The sequence below is a fragment of the Diaphorina citri genome, unplaced genomic scaffold (genome assembly GCF_000475195.1).
Source record: "Diaphorina citri unplaced genomic scaffold, Diaci psyllid genome assembly version 1.1 scaffold283, whole genome shotgun sequence".
NCBI lineage: Eukaryota > Metazoa > Arthropoda > Insecta > Hemiptera > Psyllidae > Diaphorina > Diaphorina citri.
Genome location: NW_007377719.1, coordinates 146,275 through 167,861, shown reverse-complemented (window position 1 = coordinate 167,861; position 21,587 = coordinate 146,275). Strand labels below are relative to the sequence as shown.

At 36.1% G+C, this 21,587-nt stretch overlaps 2 protein-coding genes and 1 long non-coding RNA gene across 3 annotated transcripts; 1 reads left to right on the top strand and 2 right to left on the bottom strand.

The window, feature by feature from the left end:
- Window positions 1-1,209: 1,209 nt before the first annotated feature.
- On the bottom strand, window positions 1,210-2,069 carry LOC103507028 (NADH dehydrogenase [ubiquinone] iron-sulfur protein 4, mitochondrial). The gene is given in 3 exon segments (XM_026822005.1): window positions 1,210-1,536; window positions 1,539-1,778; window positions 1,868-2,069. Coding segments are annotated over 3 exon segments (624 nt in total). The 5' UTR covers window positions 1,946-2,069; the 3' UTR covers window positions 1,210-1,230.
- A 770-nt stretch (window positions 2,070-2,839) lies between these two features.
- LOC113466517 lies at window positions 2,840-3,873 on the top strand. The gene is made up of 2 exons (XR_003390894.1): window positions 2,840-3,111; window positions 3,568-3,873. It is a non-coding gene; the product is annotated as an uncharacterized LOC113466517 (long non-coding RNA).
- Window positions 3,874-5,955: 2,082 nt separating this feature from the next.
- LOC103507029 lies at window positions 5,956-20,575 on the bottom strand. The gene is made up of 7 exons (XM_026821982.1): window positions 20,114-20,575; window positions 19,674-19,857; window positions 18,517-18,821; window positions 17,624-18,093; window positions 14,295-14,553; window positions 6,787-7,207; window positions 5,956-6,673 (listed from the first exon to the last, which is right to left on the bottom strand). The coding sequence occupies exons 3-7, from the start codon at window positions 18,770-18,772 to the stop codon at window positions 5,956-5,958; spliced, it is 2,124 nt and encodes a 707-aa protein (XP_026677783.1). The 5' UTR covers window positions 18,773-18,821; window positions 19,674-19,857; window positions 20,114-20,575.
- Between the last annotated feature and the right edge of the window lie 1,012 nt (window positions 20,576-21,587).

The following is a 21,587-nucleotide window of genomic DNA, read 5'->3' as shown; positions in this document are numbered from 1 at the left end:
CCATGAATCAACTTAACAAATCCTGTGGGGGCGGAATTCCTTCACTTGGAGACAGCGTGATTGGATTGAGAAGTTAACAACAACTAACTGCCATCGGTTATACATTCTGCCATCACCATTCGGCTACAGCTGAAGCCGCTACAACAACAACAACAACAACAACAACAACAACAAATGCCATGAATCAACTGGACAAATCCTGTGGGGGCGGAATTCCTTCACTTGGAGACAGCGTGATTGGATTGAGAAGTTAACAACAACTAACTGCCATCGGTTATACGAAGTTGAATGTCCTTGTTCTTGTCCTTGAATTGCTGAAGATTCGCAAAATCGTAAATGGCTAACATTTAATTTCTACTTTCTACATAAGAATAAACAAATATAATATCACTTTCTTATAGGGTACTTTGTATTCTATGAAACAAAAAGGTGAAGGAGAAAAAATTGTCTTTCTTCTTAGATACTTAGACTATTCAGATATGAAGAAATAAATAATAATGTCGAGTTAACCAGGTCTGTACCATCACTGTTGCTGGTTTTTTCCTGTGACTGGGGTTTTTGTATATGGTGTTCGTTGCTGGTTAGTTCGGAGTATACTCAATCTCGTGAGGACAATAAATGAGGGGCTCATTGAAATCCAGACGAGAAAAGGCGAGACATGAAACCTGATAAGACCTTGGCATGGTCTGTACCATCACTGTTGCTGGTTTTTTCCTGTGACTGGGGTTTTTGTATATGGAGTTCGTTGCTGGTTAGTTCGGAGTGTACTCAATCTCGTGAGGACAATAAATGAGGGGCTCATTGAAATCCAGACGAGAAAAGGCGAGACATGAAACCTGATAAGACCTTGGCAGGTGAAACAAGCTGGGCCCGTCCCTCCGGGAATTTTTTAGCCCGTAGTTTATTTGATCGTGATTAGAGAAAATCAGTACCTATGTACCTACCTAATTTGTTTAATATTCAGTATATTATTATTCTTGATTTAATTTTTTGATTTTACTTTCATGTATTGATTTAAAATCAAGACTAGAGCCCGTTCTCCCTTTATTCCCAATATAACCGATCTTAAAATAACGACTGAAGTGTTATCTAAAACTTTCTCGCTTTGAGTTTATAGGACGTCGCGACAAATTTCGAGATCAGGGCCTCGTTTCATCAAACTATTGTATTACAAGACTTGTAATACAGGCAATTTAATTTACAAGCCAGTACTAAGAATAAACAATTACTTTATTTTGTGGATGTACGAGTCCTTTTGTTCCATGAAAAGTTGAATGCGTAGGACTTGACTTTGGGTGTTTTCCATTTGGGTTCCTCGACAAAAAACTTCCATCCATTTTTCTGGCAATATTGAACAGCATCTTCTTTGCTGCTAAAATTCAAGGTCAAATTGGACAAGGGATCCCCAGTGGAGCACCAACCCATCAATGGATTCTCCCATCTCTCCCTCGTGTCAAATTGAATAAACCAATTGTTAGCATTGTGAGTACCCGACTGCATAGGGTTCTTGGGTGAGGTAGCAATTCTGACCAACCGAGTGTGTCAAATTGAATAAACCAATTGTTAGCATTGTGAGTACCCGACTGCATAGGGTTCTTGGGTGAGGTAGCGATTCTGACCAACCGAGTTTTGATATGTTCCTCTGGTACACCTGCTATTAAGCTTATGTCCATGGGTTGATCGACTGTGATGTACTCCTGGAGCTCCTGTCTTTCTTTTCTTAATTCCTTCAAGTCCAGAGGACCACTGATATCGGCTGCCTTATCTGTCAAGCATACCATTGATTTGGAGAAGGGTTGACATCTGAATATTTGGGCTGTAGATCCAGAGGACCACTGATATCGGCTGCCTTATCTGTCAAGCATACCATTGATTTGGAGAAGGGTTGACATCTGAATATTTGGGCTGTAGTTTGACACAGCCGAGAGCGTATCATGGAGGACATGATTATCTCTTTCTTTTAACAACTAGCCTTATCACTGAGAACTTTGAATTTTATCAGGGTTTTTTTCAATAAAATGATAAAAATCAAAACTCAACTTTCTTAACTTTGGTCTGAATGAAATCAGCCGATTTCAAATTTCAAAATAAGATTGCAGTGTTGCCTTTTACCAAGGGTCGACTCAAACAAGCCGAGTTTACAACGAGAAATTTCTATCTCAATAAAATGATAAAAAGCAAAACTCAACTTTCTTAACTTTGGTCTGAAATCTGAATGAAATCAGCTGATTTCAAATTTCAAAATAAGATTGCAGTGTTGCCTTTTACCAAGGGTCGACTCAAACAAGCCGAGTTTACAACGAGAAATTTCTATCGAGCGTGGTGTATAGGGTGGCTCAAAAGTAATGGATTCTGGATTACGCTTATGAAAATAAATAATGTTTTAGCCCATTTATACCTACATGTATAATATATAATATTGTTGACCATGGTTTCCTTGTAGAACGACCGTTGAGTCGGTAAAACGTGAACGAGGAATATAAAAATCATATATTATACATGTATAAATGGGCTAAAACATTATTTATTTTCATAAGCGTAATCCAGAATCCATCACTTTTGAGCCACCCTATACACCACGCTCGATAGAAATTTCTCGTTGTAAACTCGGCTTGTTTGAGTCGACCCTTGGTAAAAGGCAACACTGCAATCTTATTTTGAAATTTGAAATCAGCTGATTTCATTCAGACCAAAGTTAAGAAAGTTGAGTTTTGCTTTTTATCATTTTATTGAAAAAAACCCTGATATAATTCAAAGTTCTCAGTGATAAGGCTAGTTGTTAAAAGAAAGAGATAATCATGTCCTCCATGATACGCTCTCGGCTGTGTCAAACTACGTCAGCACTTATTATGTGTACTGCAATGATATATTTAATTTAAGTAAATTGAATAATTTTATTGTCTTGATTCATTTAAAATTCGATGCCTTTGGCTTGCCTGATTGAAGTCTTATCTGGAGATTTTCACATCTTTGCGGACTTCTTAATATTCGTAATATGCATAGGATAAAGGAAGCTGTCGGTAAATCTTTTATCCTCTGGAGTGCCAGTTCTCAGTGTATATTACGACCTTATTTATGACCCGTGTATAACACTGCTAGTTCAGGATCTAGGTTAAACTTACGGTTCTATTGTGTAAAATACTTGGCACAGAGACAGATTTAAGGTGGGTTAAATCTTGTAGTACAATGCTCATTAGTTGCTCAGTATAGTAGACTTTACTTAAGTCAGACCATGTGCATTTTTAATGGTCTGTAGAAGTCCAGTATAGTAGACTTTACTTAAGTCAGACCATGTGCATTTTTAATGGTCTGTAGAAATTCGTTGACTTGAAATATACATTTGACCTATGCCACTTTGTTTTGGTTATTTACAAGATGCAGAGTTAAAAGAAACGTCAAATCCAGTATAGTAGACTTTACTTAAGTCAGACCATGTGCATTTTTAATGGTCTGTAGAAATTCGTTGACTTGAAATGTACATTTGACCTATGCCACTTTGTTTTGGTTATTTACAAGATGCAGAGTTAAAAGAAACGTCAAACAATAGTAATTTTTCGTTGATTGCAGGTTAAACTTACGGTTCTATTGTGTAAAATACTTGGCACAGAGACAGATTTAAGGTGGGTTATAAATCTTGTAGTACAATGCTCATTAGTTGCTCAGTATAGTAGACTTTACTTAAGTCAGACCATGTGCATTTTTAATGGTCTTTAGAAATTCGTTGACTTGAAATATACATTTGACCTATGCCACTTTGTTTTGGTTATTTACAAGATGCAGAGTTAAAAGAAACGTCAAACAATAGTAATTTTTCGTTGATTGTTGCCTTTTCTGGGGTCTGTGCCAAGCTCAATTTTAGATTTTATGACAAAAGTAGAAATTCGTTGACTTGAAATATGCATTTGACCTATGCCACTTTGTTTTGGTTATTTACAAGATGCAGAGTTAAAAGAAACGTCAAACAGTAGTAATTTTTCGTTGATTGTTGCCTTTTCTGGGGTCTGTGCCAAGCTCAATTTTAGATTTTATGACAAAAACAAATTAGATGAAAATGGTTCCTAGTAGAAATTTCTTCGGTCACGAAATTGTAATTGCTATTTCAGATCATTTCACTTTTCCCTCATCAAATGTTATTTTGATCATTTCGACATTTACATTTCATTTTAACTCTAAAGCTCATTTATAATATGGGTTAACGTTTTTTTATATGGTCCAGGGGCTAATCAAAAGTCGCAGTACACCAATATTAGACGAAATTCTTCTCTTTCCTTTTGTACTTAGCAACACATGACAAAAACAAATTAGATGAAAATGGTTCCTAGTAGAAATTTTTTTCGGTCACGAAATTGTAATTGCTATTTCAGATCATTTCACGTTTCCCTCATCAAATGTTATTTTGATCATTTTGACATTTACATTTCATTTTAACTCTAAAGCTCATTTATAATATGGGTAAAAGGACTTTTTGTCGTAGCCCTCACAGTAAATGGCTCGTTAACGTTTTGTTATACGGTCCAGGGACTAAACAAAAGTCGCAGTACACCAATATTAGACGAAATTCTTCTCTTTCCTTTTGTACTTAGCAACATAAAAGCCTAGCTGAAATTTCCCCCATCAAATGTTATTTTGATCATTTTGACATTTACATTTCATTTTAACTCTAAAGCTCATTTATAATATGGGTAAAAGGACTTTTCGTCGTAGCCCTCACAGTAAATGGCTCGTTAACGTTTTGTTATACGGTCCAGGGGCTAAACAAAAGTCGCAGTACACCAATATTAGACGAAATTCTTCTCTTTCCTTTTGTACTTAGCAACATAAAAGCCTAGCTGAAATTTCTTGTTAACTAGTTCTCTCTAGCAAAATCATACTTAGACCTACTTTCATTTATAAGTTAAATTTAAGACGTTTAAATGTGTTTTCTTGTGTTTAGACAAAATTAAATAGGTAAATCTCACTGGAACCACTCGTCTCACTGTAAAATATTTACTTTAATTTTTTATCTCATTTTCGAACTTTAGGGTAGATATTGCTCGCTAGTGTGTTCAAAGTTAGGTACTTATTTTGCTTTCTCTTTCATCATCTATATTTTTACGTCCATATTGACTAGCCCTTGCTAGTTCTTCGAGGTTTTTTGGGTGATTCTAGGTTATTTCCTAAAAAGTATCTGCTAAGTGTTTCTTTTTTGATTTTAGAAAGAAAAAGTATCTATATCTCCATGACGAAATTCATTTGGTCACTATATTAGTTTATTCAAAGTGGTCGAGAACTTAATTCTTGTAATCTTGACATTGAAGAAGTTCAGGTGAGATTGTATTTCTTGTAATCTAACAAAATTGTAAAAGTTTGTAAAAAAAAAAAAAAAAATCGAGAATATATATCTCGTTTTTGAATTTAAATTAATTTTAATTTTAAAAATTTAATTATCTTAAAATTAATTTAAACAATTTTTAGCTTAGGGAAACTATATTTTTTATTCAAATATATTATTGAAGAATTTTCTCTTTTTATTTAAACTTGTTTGTAGCTATTTTTTACCCCTAATTTGTTTATTGTTGGCTCATTTTCATCACGTCTCGTTTTGTCTCGTCTCGTTAACATAATGTAGTTAACTTACGTATTCTACTACCTAACCTCTTCTGGGCTTTCAACTTCAAACAACGAGTGTCCATGATAAAGTAAGTCTGAATAATGTAGTTAATTTTCTTATCTAAAATAATAAGGATAAGAAGGAAAAAAAAGATTGTCGCTATTTGCTAACCTAAATGCTGCTCGTATTGAAGGAATTTTTCCTCATATTGTACAGCTGGGTTTGAAGCTGATGATAGATTCTGTCCAGGTCGATTAGCTTCAGTTGTTAAGAAAACTATATTTCGTAGATATTTTCCCCTGTTTTACTTAATTCTAATCTAGGCAGATCAGGAACCTCCTGAAAAGTCCAATATGTATTGTGTTCTACGTTTTGAAAGACCGTTCAAGAGGTGGGGAGTGATTGCACTTACGTCTTTCTGGATTCTGATGTATTGGTTTTCCTTGGATACCAGATCCAACTGCAGGCTTGTAATTTCGGAGCTGGAATTTTGTAGTTGCATTTTGAAATCTTCCACTGAAAATATTAAAGAAATCCTGCACATTGTTAGTGAAGGTAATATTTCCATAGCTTATGGGTTTGAGCAGCATTGGGATCATGAGGAGAATATCGCTTTGTTTTTCAGAGACAGCATTGATCATTTGAGAATTCCAGTTGTATGCATGCAAAATGGTACGTAGTCCTGACTTATCCTCCTTGGGATAGAAACAGTACATGATTATCACGTTAGGGTTGTTGGGACTCTTTCCAGTAGTATCAATAAAGGTAACGTAGTCCCCAGTGCCAATTCCTGCTAAAGGTCCTGCTCTCTCCATAATGTACTTGTAGATTTCATCTGAAGGTGGAAAATCTTTGGGTTGTTCTACAGGCACAGTTTTAGTCTCAGGTAGTTCAGTTGTACTGTGGTGGTTTTTATGTTTCTTGTTCTTATGTCTTGGTGATCTCTTGTATTTTTTCACTTTCTCATATGGGTCACTATATTCCTCATCATATATGGTTTCATCATCATTATCTTCATCCTTGATAACTGTGGTACCTGTGGTAGTTATACTGGCTGTTGTAGTACTTGTCACTTCTGTTCTGGTGGTTGTTTCTAGTTTTTCGTTTTCATCTTCATTGGTGTTGGCAATCTCTTCCTGTTCAGGTTTCAATGTTGATGGCACTTGTACGTCGCTTTCTTTTTCTTCTGACAATTGGTGGTTGTTTCTAGTTTTTCATTTTCATCTTCATTGGTGTTGGCAATCTCTTCCTGTTCAGGTTTCAATGTTGATGGCACTTGTACGTCGCTTTCTTTTTCTTCTGACACCCGATCCTCTTCAATGTCTGTTTCATGTCTTTCTCCATGTTTTCCTTTTTGTTTATGATGTTTCTTTGATTTACCTCGTCCAGAATCTTTTTTCTTGTCGTTCTTGGAAGTTTCCTCACTGTTTGGTTCACCAAAAATAAACTCATCCTCATGTTGCTTTTTTTCATCTTTGCGTTCATCTTTATTTCCTTCACCACCAAATTCCGAGTCATCTGACTTTCCACCTTTCTTTTTTCGCTTGGATGACGTTGAAGTCATTTCTACAGGAACAACAAACAAGGGATGATCATACAGATATTTCCCAACACTTGGTAAATTCATTTTGACATCAATATTCTCTTTCTTTAGTAATTCCTCGTCTCCAATGCCACTTTGGAATAATAGTTGAGGTGTGTTGACAGCACCTGCAGATATGATGAGCTCTTTGCTAAACTTGATGGTGTAATATTTATCATCCTTATAAACTTGGACTCCTGTAGCTTTCTTGTTCTCTAGTAAGATCTTAGTCACCAAAGTATTTTTCATGACAAACAATTGACATCAATATTCTCTTTCTTTAGTAATTCCTCGTCTCCAATGCCACTTTGGAATAATAGTTGAGGTGTGTTGACAGCACCTGCAGATATGATGAGCTCTTTGCTAAACTTGATGGTGTAATATTTATCATCCTTGTAAACTTGGACTCCTGTAGCTTTCTTGTTCTCTAGTAAGATCTTAGTCACCATAGTATTTTTCATGACAAACAAATTGGGTCTCTCTTTGATAGGTGCTAGAAATGCTCTAGCTGTATTGAGTCGCTCACCGTCCTTGATGTTAGTTTTCAGATGTAGGGTACCAGCTTTGTTGGGATTGATATTTTTGTTCTTATATTTCAATTTGTCAAGGTGAATATCTTTAGTCGCACTTCCGATAGTCTCCGTGATGTCATTTGTTTTCAAATAGTTTGACCTATTGGCGAATCCAGCGTAATAGTAATCCTTGAAAGATTTGTGGAAATATTTCTCAACGTTCTTGAAGTTCCAGTCACTGTTTCCCCAAGAGTTGTAGTCATTAGGATTTCCTACTAAGTACATCATGGCATTCATGTTACTTGATCCTCCTAGAGCTTTACCTCTGGGAACATTACACACACCATTCTGAAGTCCTTCACATACACCAGGCTGCTTCTCTGATTGATACGCCCAATCGATGGACGTTTTTTGTAGTGCAAATGTTAGGGCTGGGATATATGACGAAACACTTGGGTCATCTCCTGTCAAACAAAGAGAAATATGCTAATGTTAGTTATAGCAGTAACTTTGAATTCTGTCATTATTGAAACTTCGTGTCAGTTTATTTCCCTATTTCGTTTTTGTAGTGGTTGTAATCGTCCACGAATATATCATTTCGCATTACTTTGTCTCTTCCTAGTGGAGACCCATCTTACCTGCTTCAATGAGGAGAACATTCCACTTGGACACCTCGGATAGTCTATTAGCAATAACACTTCCACTAGATCCACTTCCCACTACCACCATGTCAATCTTGACATGATTGTCCAACACATCATTGCTTCGGTCGGCAGGATATGCGACGTTGCCAAACTCACACTGCTTGGTGAGCATGGCTGTGAGGAAGTGGGTGAATAGGGTCGACACCACGGACCCTGAGGTGTCCAGATTGGCACATGATATCTGAGGCATTTCTCACAGTAATGTCATTCAATGTCTGCTGAAACCCTCCAAGAATGATACGCCTTTTGGTACTCAATCAATTTTGCCTGTGGAAGAAAAAAAGGAAGTTATAGGGCGATAAGAAATTAACAAAGTCTTCTGTGACTTCCTTAGTGTGTGTCTAAACATAGTCGACCGGTCGTCGATCGACGAGGTCCATGTATGTTATCGAGGCAGTGTGGACGGTTCGTCGATCGATGGACGGTCGACTGAGGAGCGATAAGAAATTAACAAAGTCTTCTGTGACTTCCTTAAGGTGTGTCCAAACATAGTCGACCGGTCGTCGATCGACGAGGTCCATGTATGTTATCGAGGCAGTGTGGACGGTTCGTCGATCGATGGACGGTCGACTATGTGTGGACATACCTTTACGATTTGCTCTCCCCTTGTTGTGTCTTGAGTCTATTTTGATTATAGCAGTCTATACTATTCGTTAAAGGAGATCATTCCCCTCTTGTAGAAGATGCGTCTAGACTAGACGATTGGTTGAACCTTATCTTATCATAGACAGGAAGTGCGTCATGTTATATTTGCTTTGAACTTTTGTTTATTCTGTTTTAAATTTCAAAAACATTCTTATTCTGGAGAAAAAAAATACCTAGGTATGATTTTCCATTGTAAATTTCCTGGTTTCTTGTAATAGGGATCTATGCAACCATCTGATTATGTGCTTGGGTGGCTTTAGGACATTGCGTTTTAACAGTTACGCCCTCTGATTATAAAATGTAATGTAAATCTTAGTCTGTCATCAAAAATTCAGCAAAATACATATAAAATAGGTAAATAGTTGTTATCTTGTAAAAAAAGAAGCTATAATTTGAGTGTTATGATACTTGGAAAAAGGGGGTTACTGTGGCCTGTGGCACGACCACTTCAAACAAAGAAAACGAAGGACCTCAGTATAGTACATTAAATCACAATAAACACAGTGATACCTTTGATAATCTGGAACATGAAAATTAATTGTACAGCGAGGTAGGTAGGACTTTACTGTTAAAAGGATAAAACTCCTTCAATTGTAAAGGGTGTCTCAATAAGAACGCAAGATTTGATTATTTAATAAAGCATAATTCTCCGTAGAAAAAAAATAGACTTCTTAGATGATTTGAGAAGTAAACATTCTGAAATTATGTATGGAACAATAATCAGACAAATAACTTCCTCGACTTTGATGGTACATTCGTTCTCTTTTGACAAAATTTTTAATGACGAATTTGATTAAATCAAGCTGTATCTCGTTGATGCAGCCTTCAATTTTACCTTTCAATGTTTCAGTGCTTGTGGGTTTGTTGGTGTAAACCTGTGACTTTAGATACCCTCACAGAAAGTAGTCTAGGGGGGGGTAAAATTACATGATCATAGAGGTCATTTCTCGTCAGAAAAACGGAAAATGACACGACTATGACTAGGAAAAAGCTCGCGCAAAAGTGATGTGTCAATTTTATTATGCTAACGCGTTGTTGAACAGTTTTAGACATGGAGATGACTAATTTTGACGAATAAACAGATGACTAATTTTGATACATATGTTTACTATCCATCTGTCAAAGATTGGGTAATATAAAACAACGCATAACGAAGTTATGACCCTTTCAAATCTTGCGTTCTTATTGAGACACCCTTTATAAATAAATGTAAAAAAAAAAAATGTGCAGCTAATATCGTGACTGTTTGGAGATGTCCAATTTGCCCCTATCTCCGATAGTTTTTCCTTCGAATTCCATGTTTTGTTTATTCATTGTACAAAAGGAGTACTCTCCCCAGTACATCGATATTTACTTACATGACAAAGTTGTATTTATTTATCTGAATCTCAACAACACAACAATAGTATAATCCTCGTTCAAATTTTCACTTTAAAAACAATTCAAAGGAACATAAGCGAAACGAAATTTCTATTCATCCTAAACACTACTCAATCCAGTCCGTCTGTAACTTTGAACATTTCGATAAGGGAATTTAAAAATACTTATTTATCTGAATCTCAACAACACAACAATAGTTACGTATAATCCTCGTTCAAATTTTCACTTTAAAAACAATTCAAAGGAACATGAGCGAAACGAAATTTCTATTCATCCTAAACACTACTCAATCCAGTCCGTCTGTAACTTTGAACATTTCGATAAGGGAATTTAAAAATAAACAATGAAGTTAATCAACCTTAGAGGATGCACAAGGACCGAATCATAACATTGTTGTAAGCATTTATTTTTTTCTGTTTTTATGAGTTAGGTACCTTTAATCAGAGCCTTTTAAATGGCTCCTTTTATACCTACGTACAAAAACCCTGTTATTTTTTTTTTTTCTGTTTTTATCACTTACCTTTAATCAGAGCCTTTTAAATGGCTCCTTTTATACCTACGTACAAAAACCCTCTATACTAATAATGTAATTAAAGAATTGAACATTTTTTTTTTATCTTGGATGGCATGAACAATTTTTATCTAGAATACACTAGTTGGACTAATTACCTACATACAAACCTCAATAGTGTAAGGGTTAGCAAGGTGGACGTAGATTTTTAATATTTTAATTTCTTCCTTTTCATAGTTTGTACTTCATGCTATAGTGAAAAGCTCATTAACACAAGTCATGTTGTTTGTTCACTTTTCAGAAAAACAAGATTTGCTGGGAAAAGAGAAAGAAATTGGGAAAAGTAAAAAGCCAAATTGATCCAAAAACGATGAATTTGTCGTGCGCAAATCTCAACACTCCATCATCTCTCATCTCCACACTCTTCTCTCAGTTCCTTACCACCATCATTGGTCAGACCTGTGAATTTGGCAACGTCGCATATCCTGATGACCGAAGTAATGATGTGTTGGACAATCATGTCAAGATTGACATGGTGGTAGTGGGAAGTGGATCTAGTGGAAGTGTTATTGCTAATAGACTATCCGAGGTGTCCAAATGGAATGTTCTCCTCATTGAAGCAGGTAAGATGGGTCTCCGCGAGGAAGAGACAAGAAATGATATTTTCGTGACCGATTACAACCACTGATCAACCTTAGAGGATGCACAAGGACCGAATCATAACATTGTTGTAAGTATTTATTTTTTTCTGTTTTTATGAGTTAGGTACCTTTAATCAGAGCCTTTTAAATGGCTCCTTTTATACCTACGTACAAAAACCCTGTATACTAATAATGTAGAATTGAACTTTTTTTTTATCTTGGATGGCATGAACAATTTTTATCTAGAATACACTAGTTGGACTAGTTACCTACATACAAACCTACAAACCTCAATAGTGTAAGGGATAGCAAGGTGGACGTAGATTTTTAATATTTTAATTTCTTCCTTTTCATAGTTTGTAATTCATGCTCAGTATAGTGAAAAGCTCATTAAAACACAAGTCATATTGTTTGTTCACTTTTCAGAAAACAAGATTTGCTGGGAAAAGAGAAAGAAATTGGGAAAAGTAAAAAGCCAAATTGATCCAAAAACGATGAATTTGTCGTGCGCAAATCTCAACACTCCATCATCTCTCATCTCCACACTCTTCTCTCAGTTCCTTACCACCATCATTGGTCAGACCTGTGAATTTGGCAACGTCGCATATCCTGATGACCGAAGTAATGATGTGTTGGACAGTCATGTCAAGATTGACATGGTGGTAGTGGGAAGTGGATCTAGTGGAAGTGTTATTGCTAATAGACTATCCGAGGTGTCCAAGTGGAATGTTCTCCTCATTGAAGCAGGTAAGNNAAAAAAGAGCTTTTTTGGGGAAAAAAAAGAAAAAAAAAAAAAAAACCCCCCCCCCCCAAAAAAAAAACAGTTTTTTTGGCTTTTTGGACAAAATTTGCACCACCACTTTCGTGTTCTTGGTAAAAAGACCTTTAATTTGATATAAGTATAGGTCGATTAGGTTTGGATAAGTACTTCTATGGGGTCAGACAAACAGACTGACAGAGTGACAGACGACACCGAAGCGAATACAACAGCCCGTCCCTTATACCTTTTATTATTACTATTGTAATTTAATAAAGGAAGGACGGGCTAAAAATCGCACCTCAAATTGCTAAAAATTAAGAAGAAATTATGAAATTACACGTCGATCTGGGTCAACATAAAATGTGTGTCTACTTCGGTGTTCAGCATCATACGATTATAAATAATCTGTGAAGAGATAAGAGTTATATAAAATAACTATAAAATAATTGGATGGTAAAACCATTTCTACGTTCTATATAAAAATATACAAATATAACATCACTTTCTTATAGGGTACTTCGTATTCTATGAAACAAAAAGGAATATAATAAAAAGGTGAAGGAGAAAAAATTGTCTTTCTTCTTAGATACTTAGACTATTCAGATATGAAGAAATAAATAATAATGTCGAGTTAACCTTGCCCTTGTGTGAGTATAAATAAGGTGTGTCCACACATAGTCGACCGTTCGTCGATCGACAATCTGTTGTTGAGGCAGTGTGCACGGTTCAGTCGATGTCAATCGACGGCCGGTTGACAATGTGTGGACACACCTTGATAAACGTGAAATACATTTTATCGTGTACATATTTCCAACAATGGGCTGTAAACAGTGTAAACACAGAGTGACAATTTTGTTTCGATGTTAACTCGACATTTTCGCAACATGTGCTTCTAGTCTTCAGCCTCAAACTTTTTCTTTCCAGTATTGTTTGATGAGATCCGCACACTTCTCTCCTATCATAACACAGGTAGCATGAATATTAGCATTGACTGTATACGGCATAACACTAGCATCAGCTATTCTAACATTCTCCAAGCCATGGACTTGAAGTTTATAGTTAACAACAGAGGTTAGAATATTATCACCCATCCTAGCGGTAGATGACAAATGATAGTAAGAAGAGGATCTACGCTTGATTGTACATTTCCAATAGTCATCCGAATCATAGTGAAATCCATCGCATACACTGTCAGGGATCTTTATAATTTTGGAATTGTATTCCTTGAATGACTTTGTGGCAATGAATTTCTGAATAATGCGAACAGCTTTGACAAAAGTATTCAGATCTTCTTCCTCGTGATAATAATTTAAGAAAATTTTTGGTCTTGAGAAAACATCTTTGGATACGGTTATGTTCCCAAAACTCTTTGGTTTGAGCAACATTGGTATAAATAGAAACAAGTCATTCTTTTTTAGAGAATCGATCATCGTGTCAACCATAGCATTTGGCCAGTTGAAAAAATTCAGCATAGTTTCTAATCCGAATTGGTCATTCCTAGGGTAGAAGAAATGGATCAGGTCAATATCAGGATCTTGAGGACTTTTATTTGTGGTGTCTACAAACGCTATATAGTCCCCTGTCCCAATGCCTGCCAAACTTCCTGTTCTCTTTGTGATATAGTTATAAACATCATTCAAGAATTTGGTGTCATCACGAGAATCGTTATCAAAAGTTTTCTTTTTACTTCCAGCACGATCATGTACAACATCAATTAGATCATTCAATTTACCAGAACTTTCAATACCCAAATTTTTAAAAATGCAATTCCTGCGAAGTTCATTATGTATATTCATCTGAATAGGAACAACAAACAAGGGATGATCATACAGATATTTCCCAACACTTGGTAAATTCATTTTGACATCAGAATTTTTAAAAATGCAATTCCTTCGAAGTTTATTATGTATATTCATCTGAATAGGAACAACAAACAAGGGATGATCATACAGATATTTCCCAACACTTGGTAAATTCATTTTGACATCAATATTCTCTTTCTTTAGTAATTCCTCGTCTCCAATGCCACTTTGGAATAATAGTTGAGGTGTGTTGACAGCACCTGCAGATATGATGAGCTCTTTGCTAAACTTGATTGTGTAATATTTATCATCCTTGTAAACTTGGACTCCTGTAGCTTTCTTGTTCTCTAGTAAGATCTTAGTCACCAAAGTATTTTTCATGACAAACAAGTTTGGTCTATCTTTGATCGGCGCCAAAAATGCTTTCGCAACATTCAGACGTTCGCCATTTTTGATGATAAACTTGGACTCCTGTAGCTTTCTTGTTCTCTAGTAAGATCTTAGTCACCATAGTATTTTTCATGACAAACAAATTGGGTCTCTCTTTGATAGGTGCTAGAAATGCTCTAGCTGTATTGAGTCGCTCACCGTCCTTGATGTTAGTTTTCAGATGTAGGGTACCAGCTTTGTTGGGATTGATATTAGGCGCCAAAAATGCTTTTGCAACATTCAGACGTTCACCATTTTTGATGTTGGTTTTAATGTGAACAATACCAACTTTGTTTGGAGTTATATTCCTATTCTTATGTTTCAATTTATGCAAATTCAATTCCTTGCCTGCATTGTCCATGAGTTCTGAATACCAACTTTGTTTGGAGTTATATTCCTATTCTTATGTTTCAATTTATGCAAATTCAATTCCTTGCCTGCATTGTCCATGAGTTCTCATGTTTCAATTTATGCAAATTCAATTCCTTGCCTGCATTGTCCATGAGTTCTGTAATCATAGTCTTGTTAAATAGAGAGGGCTCGCATTATGTTTTAATTTATGCAAATTCAATTCCTTGCCTGCATTATCCATGAGTTCTGTAATCATAGTCTTGTTAAATAGAGAGGGCTCGCATGCATAACCAGCATAATAGAAATCGTCGAAAGATTTGTGGAAATATTTCTCTACATTCTTGAAGTTCCAGTCACTGTTTCCCCAAGAGTTGTAGTCATTAGGATTTCCTACTAAGTACATCATGGCATTCATGTTACTTGATCCTCCTAAAGCTTTACCTCTGGGAACATTACACACACCATTCTGAAGTCCTTCACATACACCAGGCTGCTTCTCAGTTTCGTATGCCCAGTCAATGGATGTTTTCATTTGGTGGAAGACGAGAGCTGGGACGTTGGATGTAACAAGAGGACTATCGCCTGAAAATAGTAAAAACATTACTTGACATTTCGCGACTTAGGTCCACTACCTAGTGAAAAATTGTCGAATTATAATAGAGTTTTTTTTTCGTATAGAATTCTATCAGGGTTTATACGCTTTCCCCAGAGTTAAATTCCATGACTATTCCATGATTTTTCCAGAAAATTTCCATAAATTTTCCAGAAAATTAGGGGGCAGAGGTACTTAAAAATCAGTCCAGTCAATGGATGTTTTCATTTGGTGGAAGAAGAGAGCTGGGACGTTGGATGTAACAAGAGGACTATCGCCTGAAAATAGTAAAAACATTAATTATTGACATTTCGCGACTTAGGTCCACTACCTAGTGAAAAATTGTCGAATTATAATAGAGTTTTTTTTCGTATAGAATTCTATCAGGGTTTATACGCTTTCCCCAGAATTAAATTCCATGACTATTCCATGATTTTTCCAGAAAATTTCCATAAATTTTCCAGAAAATTAGGGGGCAGAGGTACTTAAAAATCAGTAAGATTACCCCTTCAGTTAAATAAAATATGCAATATGCAGAACGTCAATTAATATGAGGGGGAATGCGCCGCAGGCCGATTTTCGGAAATACTTGATTTTAATTTGAATAACTTTAATTTTTGAACGGACGACAAATTCTATGACTTTTCCAGGTTTTCTTTAAATTTTCATGATTTTCCATGACTTTTTGGCCGATTTTCAGATTCCATGACTTTTCCAGGTTTTCCAGTTATTCCAGGTCGCGTATAGGTAAACCCTGTCTATTGAAACACTACAACCTACTTCTTTTCCTAGCGGAAACCTGACTTATTTGTATTTTCCTTTCGGAAACAATTCCTACGGCTCGCCATCTTGGATTTCCTATGGTATAGTACAGGTACTATTTCAGTTTCCAAATGGGAACCGAGTCTGTTTTCGAAAGTTTCACGAAAGGAAAATACACCTTATCTTATTCCAGGTCGCGTATAAAACATGTCTTTTGAAACACTACAACCTACTTCTTTTCCTAGCGGAAACCTGACTTATTTGTATTTTCCTTTCGGGAACAATTCCGATGGCTCGCCATCTTGGATTTTCTATGGTATAGTACAGGTACTATTTCAGTTTCCAAATGGGAACCGAGTCTGTTTTCGAAAGTTTCACGAAAGGAAAATACACCTTATCTTACCTGCTTCAATGAGGAGAACATTCCACTTGGACACCTCGGATAGTCTATTAGCAATAACACTTCCACTAGATCCACTTCCCATTACAGTCAATGCTAATATTCATGCTACCTGTGTTATGATAGGAGAGAAGTGTGCGGATCTCATCAAACAATACTGGGAGAAAAGCGTGTAGTCAGGTTGAAACAAAAGTGATGTTTCCGTCGTGTCGGGTCCCTATGCCTGATGCGATTAGTTTTTGTTTTCTCTTTTACGTAGTTTTGTTATCAAAGACTAAAATAGAAATAATTTACTGTAGGTAATAGGTATTTGCCTATTATTATGAGAAAGATCTAATTATGAGCCAAACGATTATTGTCTATTACTTTATTAGAATTTTCCTTTTATTTTCTCATAAAATTATACCTCAACAGGAAGCTAGCTTATCAAAATGTATAGGGTGTTTTTTTTTAGAGGTTTGTTTTTTAAACTGCTGTAAGAGACATGCTATTTGAAGAATAGTCATGATGTTTTGTTTTTTTGGAAAGGCAAGAGGTTTGTTTTTTAAACTGCTGTAAGAGACATGCTATTTGAAGAATAGTCATGATGTTTTGTTTTTTTGGAAAGGCAATTGTATGCCATTTAGTGTTTGAATACTAAGATCGGGCAAACCGACCCCTCTAATAGCTCGAACGAAGCGAAACATTTGGTTTAATTTTTTCTTGTTTTGTGAACACAATTTCGCTCAATTTACCTCCACAATCGTGCGATTTGACACCTTTGGATGATTTTCTTTCGAGATACATATGTGTAAAATCATTGGTTTATGGTGATAAAAAGTAAACTTTGGAGCACCTGGAAGACATGATTCACCGTTTTTGCAAATATACGGGGATATGTGTAAAATCATTGGTTTATGGTGATAAAAAGTAAACTTTGGAGCACCTGGAAGACATGATTCACCGTTTTTGCAAATATACGGTGCAACATTCAGACGTTCACCATTTTTGATGTTCGTTTTCATGTGAAGAATTCCAACTTTGTTGGGATTGATATTTTTGTTTGTATATTTCAATTTATGCAAGTTAAGTTCCTTTCCAGCATTACTGATCAGATCAATAATCTGGGTCTTGTTGAATGCTAGGGGTTCGCACGCGTGCCCAGCGTAATAGTAGTCCTTGAAAGATTTGTGGAAATATTTCTCAACATTCTTGAAGTTCCAGTCACTGTTTCCCCAAGAGTTGTAGTCATTAGGATTTCCTACTAAGTACATCATGGCATTCATGTTACTTGATCCTCCTAGGGCTTTACCTCTGGGAACATTACACACACCATTCTGAAGTCCTTCACATACACCAGGCTGCTTCTCTGATTGATACGCCCAATCAATTGACGTTTTCATTTGAGTAAAGACGAGACCTGGGACGTTAGATGCAACATAAGAGTTGTCACCTGCAAGAAGTGATGACCAAAAATCAAGATCCGAGCAACAGAAACTCAACTAAATTAAATCAATCTGAATACAAAAACTTTAAAGCAAATTGAACTCCATATGAAGACAAAAAAGTACCTAACTATCAAGGGATTATACACCACCAAAAGCCTCTTGAGCTTCTCACCTATTTTCTAAAGAAATATATAGCCACCTCATCAAAAGGGTAATCATAGTTCACATGCTTCAATTGAAACTTCGTGTCGGTTTATTTCCCTACTTCGTTTTCCCTGTAGTGGTTGTAATCGGTCACGAATCATAGTTCACATGCTTCAATTGAAACTTCGTGTCGGTTTATTTCCCTACTTCGTTTTCCCTGTAGTGGTTGTAATCGGTCACGAAAATATCATTTCTTGTCTCTTCCTCGCGGAGACCCATCTTACCTGCTTCAATGAGGAGAACATTCCATTTGGACACCTCGGATAGTCTATTAGCAATAACACTTCCACTAGATCCACTTCCCACTACCACCATGTCAATCTTGACATGATTGTCCAACACATCATTACTTCGGTCATCAGGATATGCGACGTTGCCAAATTCACAGGACTTGGTCATCATCGTGAGTAAAAACTGGGATAACAGGGTTGTCAAAGGAGATCCTGTAGCGTTTAGATTTCCACAAGTGTCGAGCATCATTTTTGGGCCGAATATAAGCAATCTTTTCTTTTCGGGAACTTTTGATTTCCTGAAAATTGTGTTCGTTAGAAATACAATATAAACTGACAGAGCCAGCCTAGTTAGCTTAGTTGGTAGTGCGTCTGCCTTGTAAGCGCTAGGCCGCGGGTTCGATTCCCGCCCGGGCAACTGTTTAATATGTATCGAATTACTCCATTCTCCACTCAATAATCCTGATACTAAGATGGAACGCGGGTTCGAATCCCAAACAAACACGGAATTTCATAATCTATTTGAGCATTATACTAAAAATAGTAGAGCTTACTGCTGAGGTAAAAAAGGGCTTAGTTTCATTTGAGCCATAGCGTAGGTACCCCACCCATTAATAATAATTTAATATAGGTTCCTATATGAATCTAATCTGACTGCAATATTGGGAGAAGACGCTTAAAATATAGGACTGAAGGTCATGAAAATGTGACTTACCGAGATTTAAGTTAAAATAATGCATCTATACATATAAAAGGGAAATATAATATAATCAAATCTTACCGCTACGTTGTCATATCATAAATCACTCATTCTCTACTCAACAATCCTGATACTAAGATGGAACGCGGGTTCGAATCCCAAACAAAAAACAAACACAGAATTTCATAATCTATTTGAGAATTATACTAAAAATAGTAGAGCTTACTGCTGAGGTAAAAAAGGGTTTAGTTTCATTTGAGCCGTAGCGTAGGTACCCCACCCATTATTAATAATTTAATATAGGTTCCTATGAATCTAATCTGACTGCAATATTGGGAGAAGACGATTAAAATATAGGACTGAAGGTCATGAAAATGTGACATACCGAGATTTAAGTTAAAATAATGCATCTATACATATAAAAGGGAAATATAATATAATCAAATCTTACCGCTACGTTGTCATATCATCAACACCAAGTTGTATTTCGCTTATTTTTCCAATGAATTTTCTTGTTTACTCAGCATTTGACTAAATAGGACATATGTATTTCAACAGGCACTTTTAAAACAAAGTCCTTCAAGGAGCTTTTTTCGAGACCGATTGTTCACCCTTAATCGATAATCGTTGAGTACCTTCGACACCTCGGATAGTCTATTAGCAATAACACTTCCACTAGATCCACTTCCCACTACCACCATGTCAATCTTGACATGACTGTCCAACACATCATTACTTCGGTCATCAGGATATGCGACGTTGCCAAATTCACAGGTCTGACCAATGATGGTGGTAAGGAACTGAGATTCAACAGGCACTTTTAAAACAAAGTCCTTCAAGGAGCTTTTTTCGAGACCGATTGTTCACCCTTAATCGATAATCGTTGAGTACTTTGTGTTTCTCAGATGAGGTTGGGTACAGCTTATCGGTTGGAGAACAGATTGTATTGAAAAATCATTGAGCGATAGTAAAATAAAATCGTTTAGTACCCCAATTTTTCATGTCTTCCCTTATCAGTAGAAAAAAAAATATAAAAGAAAAGGGCGCCTTCCCTTTTAATCTAACATGGAGGATAAATGTACGCTCCGCTTTGTATGTTCAATCAGAGAGGCAATAGTCCCGAAAGTTTTGTATTTTGAACTTGGTGATTAGTAAGAATCGAACAACTGGATGAAAGTGGGAAGATGGGAAGCACAACAGACGTTAGACTAACATACATGTATGAGGAACGAGGATGTAAAATTTTGTAGGTATTCATAATAAATAAGTGTTAGTTATTACTATAGGTTTATAAGTCTATTATAATTGGCAATCCCTAATTGTTTTCACATTTTGTATCTTAAGTGAAATATAGGGTGTATGTCATTTCGGGTAAATGGGCGCCTCGGCTAGATCGAATGAAACTCAGTCTGGAAAATCCAATTTTCGACCACTTTTTCCATAATCTAAAGCCGTATATTTGCAAAAACGGTGAATCATGTCTTCCAGGTGCTCCAAAGTTTACTTTTTATGTGTTTTTTTTTTAGGTTTCTTTTTCAAAATGCTATTAAAGACATACTATTTCAGGTATGGCGATGATTTTTTAGTCCGTCCTTTCATTATTCTTTATTTGAAAGGTAAAAGTTTGTGATTTAGTGTTTGACCTCTGAATATCATTTCGGGTAAATGGGCGCCTCGGCTAGATCGAATGAAACTCAGTCTGGAAAATCCAATTTTCGACCACTTTTTCCATAATCTAAAGCCGTATATTTGCAAAAACGGTGAATCATGTCTTCCAGGTGCTCCAAAGTTCACCATAAACCAATGATTTTACACATATCCCGAAAGAAAATCATCCAAAGGTGTTAGCACGATTGTGGAGGTAAATTGAGCGAAATTGTGTTCACAAAACAAGAAAAAATTAAACCAAATGTTTCGCTTCGTTCGAGCTATTAGAGGGGTCGGTATGCCCGATCTTAGTATTCAAACACTAAATGGCATACAATTGCCTTTCCAAAAAATCTGGTGTGAACATCACACGACTTTCTATTACATTTGCAGAATACGTAAGTATTTGAAAAGAAATAGAAAGCTATGTAGTCCAATGCTCCTATCCCTGCCAAACTTCCTGTTCTCTTTGTGATGTAGTTATAAACTTCGTCCAAAAAACTTGTCGCGGCGTTAGAGTTGGTCTTGAAAGTATTATCCTCGGTGGATTTAAATTTAATTTTATTCATGTTGGAAATTTCACCACTTTCACCAGATTTTTCAAAATCGAATTTTTTACTATTTTTCCTTCGTCCGCCTTGATGATGTTGGTTCATCTGGACAGGAACAACAAACAAGGGATGATCATACAGATATTTCCCAACACTTGGTAAATTCA